The 12,554-nt window shown below is 40.4% G+C and overlaps 1 protein-coding gene across 1 annotated transcript in view; it reads left to right on the plus strand.

Annotated features, from left to right (window-relative positions):
- LOC144820890 (uncharacterized) overlaps positions 1 to 12,554 on the plus strand; it is a 90,925-nt gene that overhangs the window by 47,882 nt on the left and 30,489 nt on the right. The window contains exons 3-4 of the mRNA XM_078677964.1: positions 8,270 to 8,308; positions 9,388 to 9,432. Of these exons, the coding sequence (XP_078534090.1) occupies positions 8,270 to 8,308; positions 9,388 to 9,432 (84 nt within the window). The remainder of the gene's footprint in view (positions 1 to 8,269; positions 8,309 to 9,387; positions 9,433 to 12,554) is intronic.

The following is a 12,554-nucleotide window of genomic DNA, read 5'->3' on the forward strand; positions in this document are numbered from 1 at the left end:
CCCACAAGTTAATTATTAGGATCGTCCCAAATTCAATTACCAAAAGCCGGACAAACCCATAATTGAAAGCATAATGCATATAACGAAGGAACATAAAAAGGAAACGATGATAGATAACAAGCATGATAAAGCATGTGTAGAAAAGCTAAAAATTAACGGTGTCCTGAACTTTGACTCGCAATCTCAGACAAGGATCAACTAAGGAAATTGGCCTAGCAAAGGGTCAGTTTCAGATAAAGAGGTCAATTCCTTACAATGCACCTTAGAGTCAAGAAAAGGCTTAGTTAATAAGTGTATGAACAATGAAGCCCATGCAACTTTGTTCGTTTGGTTATTTCCACAGGCCTACGTGAGGGCAACACAAAATGGAGGTAAAGACAAAATGGAACCCATATTCGAAACAAAGTCTCTGAATACGTAATGAACTCGCTAGTTAACATGACGAATTCACTCCACATTAGTCGTACTCGCTAAATACGGTACAGCATCACCAAAATCGTGATGGAACCATAATATCACAGGACAAGGCAGATTTTACAGAACCTCACACAGAACTTACCTCTCACCTGGTAAATTCTATAGGTGGACTGTTCATTAGTGGCTTGGATGGGCCTATGCAATGTTATGCTATGCACTTTGAAATTATGTATTTTAATCTTACCATCTGAACATTTAACAGCTGCAAATACAGTGCATAAGGACATGTCTTTCCCTATTATGATTTGCCCCAACCTATGTTGTATTGCACAAAAACAATAAAATAATGCTTTAAAAATGCAGAGGGCACCAATTTATCTGCAGTAATATGTGGTTCGGGCTAGATGTTTGTTTAGGTTTAGGGTGGTGAATCATAACACTCTTGGACCAGTCCCATGCCTTACTTACAACAGGGAACACTGGACTGACCTCCATCTTTGGGCAGTGGTGCCTGGGTCCATACACTCCCTCCAACAAGTTGTCTGCGAAAAACTGAAAATAGAAATAGCAGAGCACGTTCAGCTTAATCTGGAGCTAGAGGAGCATGTGGGTACAGTCTGGGAGGCTTTTAAGGTGGTGATTAGAGGTAGGTGCATCACCTAGCAGAGTGGTGTATAAAAAACTTTAAGAACAAACATAGGACATCTGGAGCGTGCGATCAGAGAACTTGAACTGTAACCTACAACTGGCATGTAAGTCTCTACCCTCGATTAAATAGGATATAAGATAACCAGATACCAGGATATGACTGACAGCTATACCACAGTAAGTATGCATGGGCCCATGCATACAGAGAGGGGGAGCGGCATGGTAAAATATTAACAAACATGATAAAACACCCCTAGGCTGCCAACAACCTTACAGAAATGAATCATTCTTTGGGTAAATCATATCACGTCATGATTAGGATCCTAAAGATCTTCTCTACATACTTTAACAAACAATACTCTTAATGGGGGTCACACTCTTTATAACACATTTGTGCTTACCTATAAGACACAGCTTTAAACTGGCTGAGTGATGCTTGTTGGCAGTTCCTTGTCTAGCTGTTCACGCTTGATGAATTAAAAACCGTCATCAGTGGTCTCCCCTCATGAGGGCTCTGGGTTGTACCGTGCTGCCTCCTGAATTCTATAAAAGAGTTTTTAGGCACTCTGGCTTTCCATCTTCTGGCTGCTTTTTAAGAGGCTAGAGAGCAACATGTTTCCCCCAATTCTCTGTGAAGCCATCCTGATTGCCCTACTAAAACCAGGAAAAAAACCTGTGATTAATTGTCCACCTCTTTCACTTTTCGAATCAAGTCAAAGTTATAAAATGCATGGCTTCACGATTCAGAATAGCTAGATCTTAAGAGATTTCTCAAACATTGCTTATGAGTTGCATAGGCAAAGCTCGGCTAGCAAGTCATTTAATTGTTTAGGGCCCAGATAAGCACACAATCCACCTCCTTGCCTTAGTAATTAAGTAAGTAAATTACATTTATAAAGCACACAGCTATCTCCAACTGAGGTGTCCCGGCGCTAAATGCAGATTCAGTGAGGAAAAAGGGGAGAACTACGGGAGGCTAAAGAGACAGGTTTTCTGCGCTCTCCTAAATGCTGATTCTGACTCTATCATACGAAGATGGACAGGCATGGAATTCCAGAGTGATGCAGTTCTCACAGAGAAAGCTTGGCCGCCTATCGTCGCCTTATAGAAGCGAGGAATCCTGAGCAGTTTAATCCTGGAAATGATGGGCAGGTTGGATTTACCAGATTGAAGTTCCAGCTTGGGAATATAAGAGTGTATAAGAGAGTGTGTGTAAAGAGCACTAGCCTGATGCTTGGCTCCATGAACGTAATACAATTCCTTATACTAGATGTGTTGCAATATAGGGAGGCAGTGCAAGTGGCGTAGGTGTGAGGAGATGGAGTCATTGCAGAGGGTAAGACAAAATAAGCGGGCGGACACATTCTGGTCTGCAGCTTCTTTGTCCGAGACCATGTGACACCCAAGTAAAGCACATTGGCATAATCCAATCTTGAAATTATTAAAGCCTTTGCGTATGCAGAGTTAAATGCCACATGATCTCTCCCAAACATCTAAGTAATCTAAAACAGTGCGCAGCTATGTTAGTAATTTGCTGGTCCATGGTCAATTTGTTATCCAGTCAGAAGCCAAAGTCTTTGATCGACTAACTGGGTGTTGGGCAATTGCCCAGCTAATCTGGCCCACAGTAGGGCCACCTCTGTTTTACTGCTATTTAGTTTCAGGCAGTTAAGATGCATCAAATCCGCCACTTCTTTAAGATAGGGACCCATACTGGAAGCGTTACTATTACCCATTGCAGAGGGTGAGATTATAATGAACGTGTCATCAGCGTATGAATAGGAGTCATGTTAAACATTTCCACTATAATTGTCAATTGCCACATGTATATATTGAATAAAGTAGGGTTCAAGGATAAGCCTTGAGAAACTTCACTGCGTAGGTTGAAAACTGCTGTTTATAATTCTTGGCAGTAAACAGAAATGCTCGACCTTTCAAAATAGACTCAAACCAAGATAGAGCAAGATCTTGAACCCCAGCCATGGCAAGTCACTTAAGAAGCAACTGATGAGAGACGGTGTCGAAGGCGGCACTTAAATCCAACGGGATTCAAGCCGCAGATCCTCATTTATCCAATTTTTGTCTCAGAATTTCTGTAATGCCTAACTGTGCAGATTCAGTGCTGTGTTCTGCTGGAAAACCGGATTTGGAGTGAAGTCGGCTTTTCTTAGCAGGAGAAGTACCATACCATGCTTCCATACCTTAGGAACCATGCCATAAGCCAAAGAAAAGTTCAGCAGATCAATATGGAGCAGGGAGAGGGTGCTGCTTACCTTGCTGAACTTCTCTGGTTGTAAACGTTTGGAGGGCAAGCTGGATTTAATGGCTGTCGATAGAGCTAAAAACATCTCATGCTCAAGGGGTTAAAAAGAGGTCAGTGTCTCTGTTGGACTTTTGTAAGTGGCAGAGACATATTGTGAAGTTACAAAGTCAAAGATAGAGTGGATGCTAGATACCTTATTGCAGACACAATTTACTTGTTTATTACATTCCTTATGAGACAGGGATAGACAAGGTGGCCCATGTGAGGGGCCCAGGAGAGATTGAACTATCTGAAAGACTTATTTGGAGGAGTTACTAGTTGTCTCAATTCTGCCTGAGTAATAGGCCACCCAGGCAGATCTACAGGCCCTATTATGAATTCTGCTCTCCTCTTCACATTTTTGGATAACATTTAACAGATAATGCTTCTGCCATATGCACTTCAATCATTACAGTACTTTGTTAGAAATTGGGTCTCTAGTTGGCAGAGGTATGTATCATGTCCAAGTGTTGACCACCACTCTAGTCAGGGTAAGTAAGATACAAACTAAAAGCTTACCTGTGCTCACCCTCTGGTAGTTTGGCACAGAGCTGTCAGGCTACACTAAAGAGGCAATATGTAAAGTATTTGTATATCACACACATAGTAACACAATGAAAACACCACAAAAAAGACTCCACACTACAAAGATAGACTATGATTTTATATATAAAACAAGGCCAAAACAACAAAAATCCAATAAGTAGTATTCAAGATATGATTTTTTTTAAATGAATTACAAAAATAGTCCTTAGAAGCAAAAAGCGTTCAAAGAGTTAGTTGGTTGCTCTGGACCAGGACAAAGGACAAAGTCAAAAGTTCAGGCCGCCTACACTGGAGTGCAGGCTGGCTATAGGACCCATGCAGGGCCCCCTCAGCAAAGTATGTTAACCCTGTTAGCTGTATGAGATGCATCGATAATTCCACACAGTTGGGGTGTGTGCGCTGAATTTCTCCATGCAGTTGCGGTGATGCGTCCATTGAGCAAAACATCATTCCGTGTGTAATGGTTCCGAATGTGATACGTTAAGTTAACCCACACTGGAGAGGCAATGCGTCGATCTTCTCCAAGTAGTGGCAGCCATGCGTAGATTCTGAAGTGGCAGTTCCAGATGCAATGTAGTGGTTCAGAGTGCGATGCTCGAATTGTATTCACGGAACAGTGTTGACGCACTGTTTCTGCTATATGCAGAATGGAGATGCGTCGATCTCTCTGGTGCAAGTATCTGGGTCCACTTCCAGTTAACCGGGCACAAGAGCAGGTGTAGAGACTTTGTTATTAATGAGTCTAAAGCAACAGGAGGCAAGCCAACATCACTTCAGTTGCAAGGCAGAGTCCAGCCCTCCTCAGCAGGGTCAGAGAGCAGCAGGCAGCAAGGCAGCACAGTGGAAAAGCAAGCCTTCCAGGTCAGCAGTCCAGCAGAACGTCAGTCCTTGCATAGTCCAGTTGTATCATGTCCAGCAGGTCTGATTTAGTGGGGTCGGAAACCCGCTACTTATTCTGAATAGTGCATTTGAAGTGGGGGTGACTTCAAAGAAGGGTCTTTGAAGTGCACAAAAGCTCTTTCTTGTCAGCCCTGGCTCCAGACTATCTATAGGGGGTAGTAAGCCCTTTGTGTGGGATCATGATCCTGTCTTTTCAGGTGTGTCAGCCCTTCCCTCCCTTCCTGCTCTGGAAGAGCCATCAGAATGCAAATGATTACTCAGACACACCTAACCTTTCTGTGTTTGTGGCTGTCTAAGGGGAGTGACGCAGAGAAACCGTGGGAGTACTCAGCTTTATAAGTATTTTTAACATTAACATAACTGACCCCAGACATGTATTGGAGACAGGCTGCAGCAGTGCTTAATTTGTAAAATAGTAAGTTCCAGGGCCCTGACCAAGAGGCAACTGCAGCTTGCAACATCTATCGCCCCGGTCATTGCTGTCAAAACAACTACTAACCATCTCTCCCGCCTGCAAGCGCGACAGTTCAGATTATTCCAGGTCCCCATGGCTAAAGGAATGGTTGGGAACTCTGGTATTAGCAATTTGTTATGTATATTGCATTCATAAACAACCATTGTTCTGCTCACCTCTAAATCAGACGAGCAGCACCACCACATGGCTGACTGTCCACCGGAAACCAATTAAGTGCTGGTGTGGATCACCGGAAACCACTGGCTCAAATTAAGCACTGGGCTGCAGGTACACAGAGCTGTAACAGCAGAGACATATTCACTTATCTAAAAGTGGCATCTCTAAATTATTAAGGTCAAATCCGACTTTATCAGTACATAAAATTTGCCATTTCCAAAGATATGAAACACAACCCAGGTGACCCTTTCTGATGAAGAAATACAGCTTAAAAGTGTTTTAAGGAATTCCCAATGTTAACCTATAAAAGGGGTAGGCCTCACAATAGTGAAAAACATATTTAGGAGTTTTTCACTACCAAGACATGCAAAACAAAAGTTCATGTCCTATCTTTCTCTTAAACAGCACCCCGCCCTCTGGGCTACCTATGGCTAACCTTAGAGGTACCTTATGTGTATTAAAAGGGGAGTCTGAGACTTGGCAAAGGGTTTCAAATGCCAAGTAGAAGAGACAGTCAAAATGCACATTCAGGCTCTGTATATAGTTTTCCTGGGCTTACAAATACATTAAAAATGCGAATTGTTTATTCCCTGATGTTACTATGCACAGGGGAGAAGCATATGCACTTTAGCACTGGTTAGCAATTGTAAAGGGCTCAGAGTCCTAAGGCCAGCAAAAAGAATCAGCAAAAAGAGGAGGTAAGCAGGCAAAATGTTTGGGGAAAACCACCATATGTCTGGCAGGTCTAACATCCTTCTTTAGGATAAGGATTGCTTTAGTAACTTACAATACCAAGTTGTGACAGGAAGATTCCAGAAAAGCTTGTCACAAACCGTTTAGCCCTCCTCCTCCCTGATACTGTGCTCCAGGACAAGTAGGGGTTGATCCTAGGAAGGTCAACCTTATACAACGCATGTCTCTTTTTGGGAGACTCAAATCCTACAGCTCAGCTTGAATGCCGTAGCTGTTTTTCTAGATGACTTAAAGGCCTTTGATTCATTGGCATGGGAATGCTTGTTTACGGAACTGAGTACACTCAGGTCCTCATTTACAATGCCATTGTGCCGCCAGTTTGTCACTTTCTTTGATGCATCGAAGACGCAATGTGCCTGATACTTTCATTACTTTAGAAAAACTCTTATCTGTAACCTTCACAAAACAAGTTATAGCCACCTGATACTATTCAATGCAAGATGAAGCACTGTGTGGTGACCACCTGGCCAGGGTTGGCTCACAGACTGAGTTGTGGCTGTGATACCATGTGCAGTATGGGGAATCTCTTGTACACAAACTGTCTTGCTCTCTCCAAGTAGTAGACTTCACATTATCCATTGTAAATATTTGCTTTGAGTTTATTGCACCCCTATGAGCTTATGGAAGTAATGTACTCAACTGGATTCAAACTGCATCCGGTGCGGCACCCAGATGCAGATTTTCTATATTTGGCCTTAGTATGCAGCCCTCCCCAAGCTTTCTCGGGTAATGCTTTCTCTGCTTTGTGTAATATGATTGGGGGTGCATTCCAATTGGACCCTAAGATAGTGCTGCTTGTCTGTGTGGAGGGATCTCTACCACTCATAAAAATATATTAGTTGGAATTCTTCCTATACTGTAATGCCTATCTTGAGATATATGCGCAAATCATGGTGCCCGCAGATAGACCAGGAGACATATGAACACCGCTGAAATTATACCTGTTGGATACCTCTGTGTAGACGCTGCTACTTTATTGCCTTAAACAGGTCTGTCATGCCGGGATTCTGGTTGTCTATCTTTAGCTATGCCCATATATTCAATGCCTCACACCCCCTTTTTAAGAACTGTTTCTGTGTCATGTCTTATGTGAACAATCTCGTCCCAGGACACACTACCACTGTATGATTGGTCAGTCTACTATTCAATTTATACTATGTGCCAGTTAAGAATATTCTTGCTGTATATTACTTGATTATAGGGGATTTGACCATGGTAGATTGTATTGCAGCTCCCGATGTGCTGATTGTATTTTAATAACAACAATAAAATATAAATACATATAATGAAATGTTAAGAAAACTATCTATAAATAATACATATTTTTGTTAGTAGAAAAAAGTTTGAAACCTTTTTTAGTTATGAAATCAATGCAACATTATTTTTATTAAAACATAGTTAAACTACTTTTAAATATTTATTTGCATCACTTTTTTTGTCATTTTAATGCATAATTAAAAATATTATTTTCAACTTTACCAGGGAATTTATTTTTTTCATTTTAAATATCAGAAATTATTTTTTAATTTAATATATTTCAATTAATTAAATATGTAGTTCATAATTATGTTATTGGTGTTCAATTTGTTTCCTCCATGTTATTCTACATTTAAAATGCATAAATAGCATCAATATACATACGACTTTGACATAAAAATATTTTCAGAATGTAGTTTAACATTATTTCCTATGAGGTTTTATTTTAAATCCCACCTCCATTATTTTCTTGAAGAGAATGTTGCAGTATTAGTGGTTAGCCATGTGTGGTGCTCGACATTTTGTTGTACTTTAGTAGTTTAATTGTAGTACTACTAAATTTACTACGAAAAGCAGCTATGTTATGTTATGAACAATGCAAACAGGTTTTAGCATAGTCTGTGGTGCCTTTAGGTACAGGATGAGGTGTTGAGACTTTGTATTTGATGAATTGCTGCTTTGTAATCAAATCACCAGTACTGTGGGGGCCCTGCCCTAACACTAGATAAACTCAAAGGAGATTTAATCTAGCTAACCTCTGCATAATAACGGTATACTATTGTGTGAAACCCATCACATTCTTTTATATTTTCCAGGAAGTGAAGATGTGCTACTTCTTTCCAAAGATCCTCAGGGTAAGCATATTAACAGTATTGCAGTGCCATCTTGCAGATACTGTCTTAGTAGAAGTAAAAGGCAAATTCATTTTTTATGGTTATCTATCTGACGCATGTCATAATGTGGATTTTTGTAACACTGTCAGTAGTCTGATAGAAAGGAGCATTGATGAGCTTTCACGATGGGGAAGAACTGCAAGCCTTGCTCCTGGTTGGCCTGGAACACCTTGACTGGAAGGGTGATTGGAGAAAGATGGAAGGAATGGGTAGCAGAATGGCAGAAAGGGGAGTCCAAACAACATGGCAAAGTGCAGGGGAGGAGTTCCGGAGTCAATATTAACAGATGGTTATGGAAGTAGAAAGGAAGAGAATGGTGGAAAGGGGTTACAAGGCTTACCCAGTAACCCAGCCGTAATTCCTGGTCCTCATTGTGCTAGGACATTCACAGTATTTGTCTACCCTCAGGTAGAATATCCACTATCTGACAGATAAACTGACTGGCAGTAGATATAATTGGAGTGATCAAGGAATCTTATTTTATTGTGAGATTTTAAAGTTATTGTATCATTTTTACACCTAATAATAAAGGTTTGTCCATTCCATATGATGTTCCTTTTAATGACATGACTTTCCAATAGGATGCCTTTTGTAAAACACAGGGAGGAAATGTCACTCCTTATGATTTAAATGAGTTCAAAGACTGTACTATAATCGTTCTCGTTGTCATCAAATGTGATAATCATTTGTGATAATTGGAGTTTACACATTAGATACTTCTAAACTTGATGTGATTGAATTTTGGCAGTGGAACTTTTTATCATCAACTCTGTGTTTTGTAAGCCATTTAGTAAGTTTATATGTAAATCTAATTACTAAAGAGTAGCATTAGTTTTTGTGTCTAATTAAGACACCCCTTAAGGCACCTAGGGGAATGCAATCTTGAGGAGTTTCTTGTAAATAAAACACAAAATGTAGTAGGGTTTGTATTTTGAATATTTTCTGGTACGCTTGCATGAATATGTTTCTAGTTTTTTAAGTGTGATAAATACATCGCAATTGCCTTTTTTAATCCCAAACATGCTTTTGGAATTTTCTAGGTATAGAACAACAAAATCAGCCTAAGTTATTACTCACACTATTGGGTAAGTAGCAAGCCCTCCTCAACCCACCCCTTCCTAGTACACATCACTAGCTATATCTTACGACAATTCCTGTTTCAATAATGACCATAAAAGGGAATGTATTCACACGCCTGGGCCCCACATTCGAAATGATGATTCAAAGGAACCAACTCGTATGTGAAACAATGAGTTAGAGAGCTAAGTTTGAGAGTTCACAATCAGTCAATATTTTTGCACAAGACTAATACTGTGCAAAAGGCTAAATGGCTAAATAAATACCTCTGAACTGGCATAGGTAGGGTATGGAAGCCTGTAGTTTCCTACCAGTTTGGTTAATACTTTTCACGATATAATAAATTCATTCATTGAATAAACTCTTCATTTGATAAACTCTTCAGTTACTGTTGTTTGGATCTCAGAATCCATATTAGTCTCTCCAAGAAAAGCCTCAGTTCATAATCTCAACTCCCACGTTTAAGACATCCTGATCAAGTTGCAAATCCAAATAAGTCCACATCCACCTCCACCCAACCAATCACCAGACACCGTTACTACAGCACCTATCAGACAGAAACTGCTAACAATATGGGTAAGTGGCAGGCCATGAAATGTTGTTTTCTTCTGCCAGACACTATTTCCTCTATTCTCTGCCGTTCCTTTGCATGTTTGTTTGCTAAACTGTTTTGTCTATTTGGTTTTTCTGAACATATATAATCAAAGACTTGTAATCTATGATGTAGTAATGTCCTTCAGGCCAGATTTACAGACACTTAAAAAGAAAATAGGTAGTACTACACTAAAAGTTTGCATCCAGTATGGATTCAAAGTTGTGGTACACGAAGTTTTATTTATTTAAGGATGCTGCTAACAGTATACCAACTGGAGTAGTTTAGTTTGCCACTGTGAGAAAGTAGTTCATTATTTGGGGTGAATTGCCATCCACTACATGTAATAAAGTCACTGTCTTATTAGGTCCAGTCAAAGATTTCAATAATGTAAATTTGATCTCAACCCTAACAGCTATAGCCCAGAGCAGAAAAGCCTAACTTAACAAAAGTGTGTAAACCATTTAGAAGTACCAAATAGAAATTCAAGAGCACAATACATGAGACAAACCTGTAATCCGATCCAAAGCGGCGGAACTGCCAGCTGAATTCTTTTTAGTGTGGGACTTTTTGAAGCTCAGGAGTTCTGGAGCAAACCATTTAAAAAGCCCCCAAATTCTTTTGGTGCGAAAACAACTACAGGCTTGGAACCTCAGGGGGAGCTGTTAGAGAGGCAAAGGGCAACAGCAAAGTCCAGTGCAGGTCCATTTGCCATTTGTCAGCTGGGATTCTTCACAGGAATGTCATCTTTAGCTTTTTTATACCACTGCAGCCTCCAGGAAACAGCACTCCGACAGCATTTCAGGATGAAATCGAAAAGAGCATTTTTTCCTCAATTTGTGTGCTATCGTATATACCATTTTTACAAATTTTATCTATCTAAAAAGTATCGATACAGTGGCTCTAGTTCACCCTGATTGGTCCATGGAAGGGGTGTATGAGCATAACCTCATTTCCTTATTGTTTAAATCCTGTTGTGTCAGCTTAACAAGAAATGGTCCATTGTCCTCATCAATGTTTGATTAAGTCATGTCCTCAAGTCGATATTCTACTGAATTTTCTCATGGTTTACAATGCAAGCATCCTTCTCTCTTGGCACTCATCTGGGCTTCCAGGGCATCATGGCCTTGAACTGCCTCGCACTTGTACAGTCAGCTCACATTTGAAACAGACGCTTTTGACGCATGCGCCTTTGAATCTCTCTCTCAGTGGTTCACGGAAACCATCTTGGACTAGGCCACACGGGCCCAAATGGGAACTATCAAAGAAACAAACACAAATAAAATGGTAATGTAAGAATTTTTAGCCCTTCTGTTAACCTCCCCTTTTCACTAAGGTTTCCCCCCTAGTTGTTACCTAGCAAAAAGCAACACTTATGCGTATTTTACTCACCATTCCGTCTCCTTTATGCCACATTTAGGCAGACCAAAAGCATTTTCATGCCGCTTTAAACTAAATTATTACTTTTGGCATTAGTATTTACATGACAGCATCACTTTGGTTAGTTAAACGTTAATGCAACATGAGCAAAATTAGTTTCCCACATGTTTTGGTGTGTGCATTCTATACTACATTGGTTAATGTTTTCATTCACATTTTTAGTCCATGTTATGTAACTGGTGAGAGGATAGTGAGGACTAACCAATGCACTGTGAAATATGACAGGACGGCATCAGGGGCACTGGAAGTGGTTAATAGGAATCTCTGAGCAGCTGGTTACCTTCAGTTTCGGGGAACCGCCCACCCATTTTGCATCATCATAAAGAAACAAATTTCCTAATTACAATTATAATCTTATAATAGCAATTTGAAGATTAGCAAAGCCTGGCTTTCTATCACCTACTGACGCATGCTTGAGCGAGGGTTAATCAGCCGTGCACTTTTTCAGTGACACTTGCGCTAGTACCTTGATCCAGCCCTGGTCTGCCATTCTTCAGGGCTTCCTGTACCATATTCCTAGATGACATACAGCAAGCAGCACTTTTTAATGTAAACCCGGGCGCTTTAGCTTTCAGCCCAATTGCCGGGTCTACCTATCAATGATTGCTCCTGGAGGCTGCCTTTGTACGGGGCGGGCCAGTCTCTCACCAAGTGATCTGCCATCATTAGAGTCATGAGGCCTGATGACTTCGTGATAAGGGGTCACATCAGTAAATGGATACTGATGCAGCGCTCCCAAAGAAATTATTTCTAAACTCCTCATTGTCCTCCCTGAAGTATTGATTCTCAAACACATTCACCAGTGGGGCCCATAACACTGATACTCGCTCAATATACGTTCTCCCTACTTCAGGGGGTCAACGAGAATCACAAGAGAGCAGCTGAATCATAGTGGAGTGTCTAAATGTCTGTTACCTATTTATAATATATACATCTGCAGTTTAGTTCATTTACCATGGTTTAAACAAAACTGACATTTTATTCAGACACACCACTAAGTAGGGGGCGACTGATCTGCTAGTAAAAAATTAGACCAAGGATGAACAAGACCAGCTTAATTCTTCATTTATCTCATTTTTATTCTCAGCATATTTAATA

This window comes from Lissotriton helveticus, chromosome 1_1 (genome assembly GCF_964261635.1).
Source record: "Lissotriton helveticus chromosome 1_1, aLisHel1.1, whole genome shotgun sequence".
NCBI classification, from domain to species: Eukaryota; Metazoa; Chordata; class Amphibia; order Caudata; family Salamandridae; genus Lissotriton; species Lissotriton helveticus.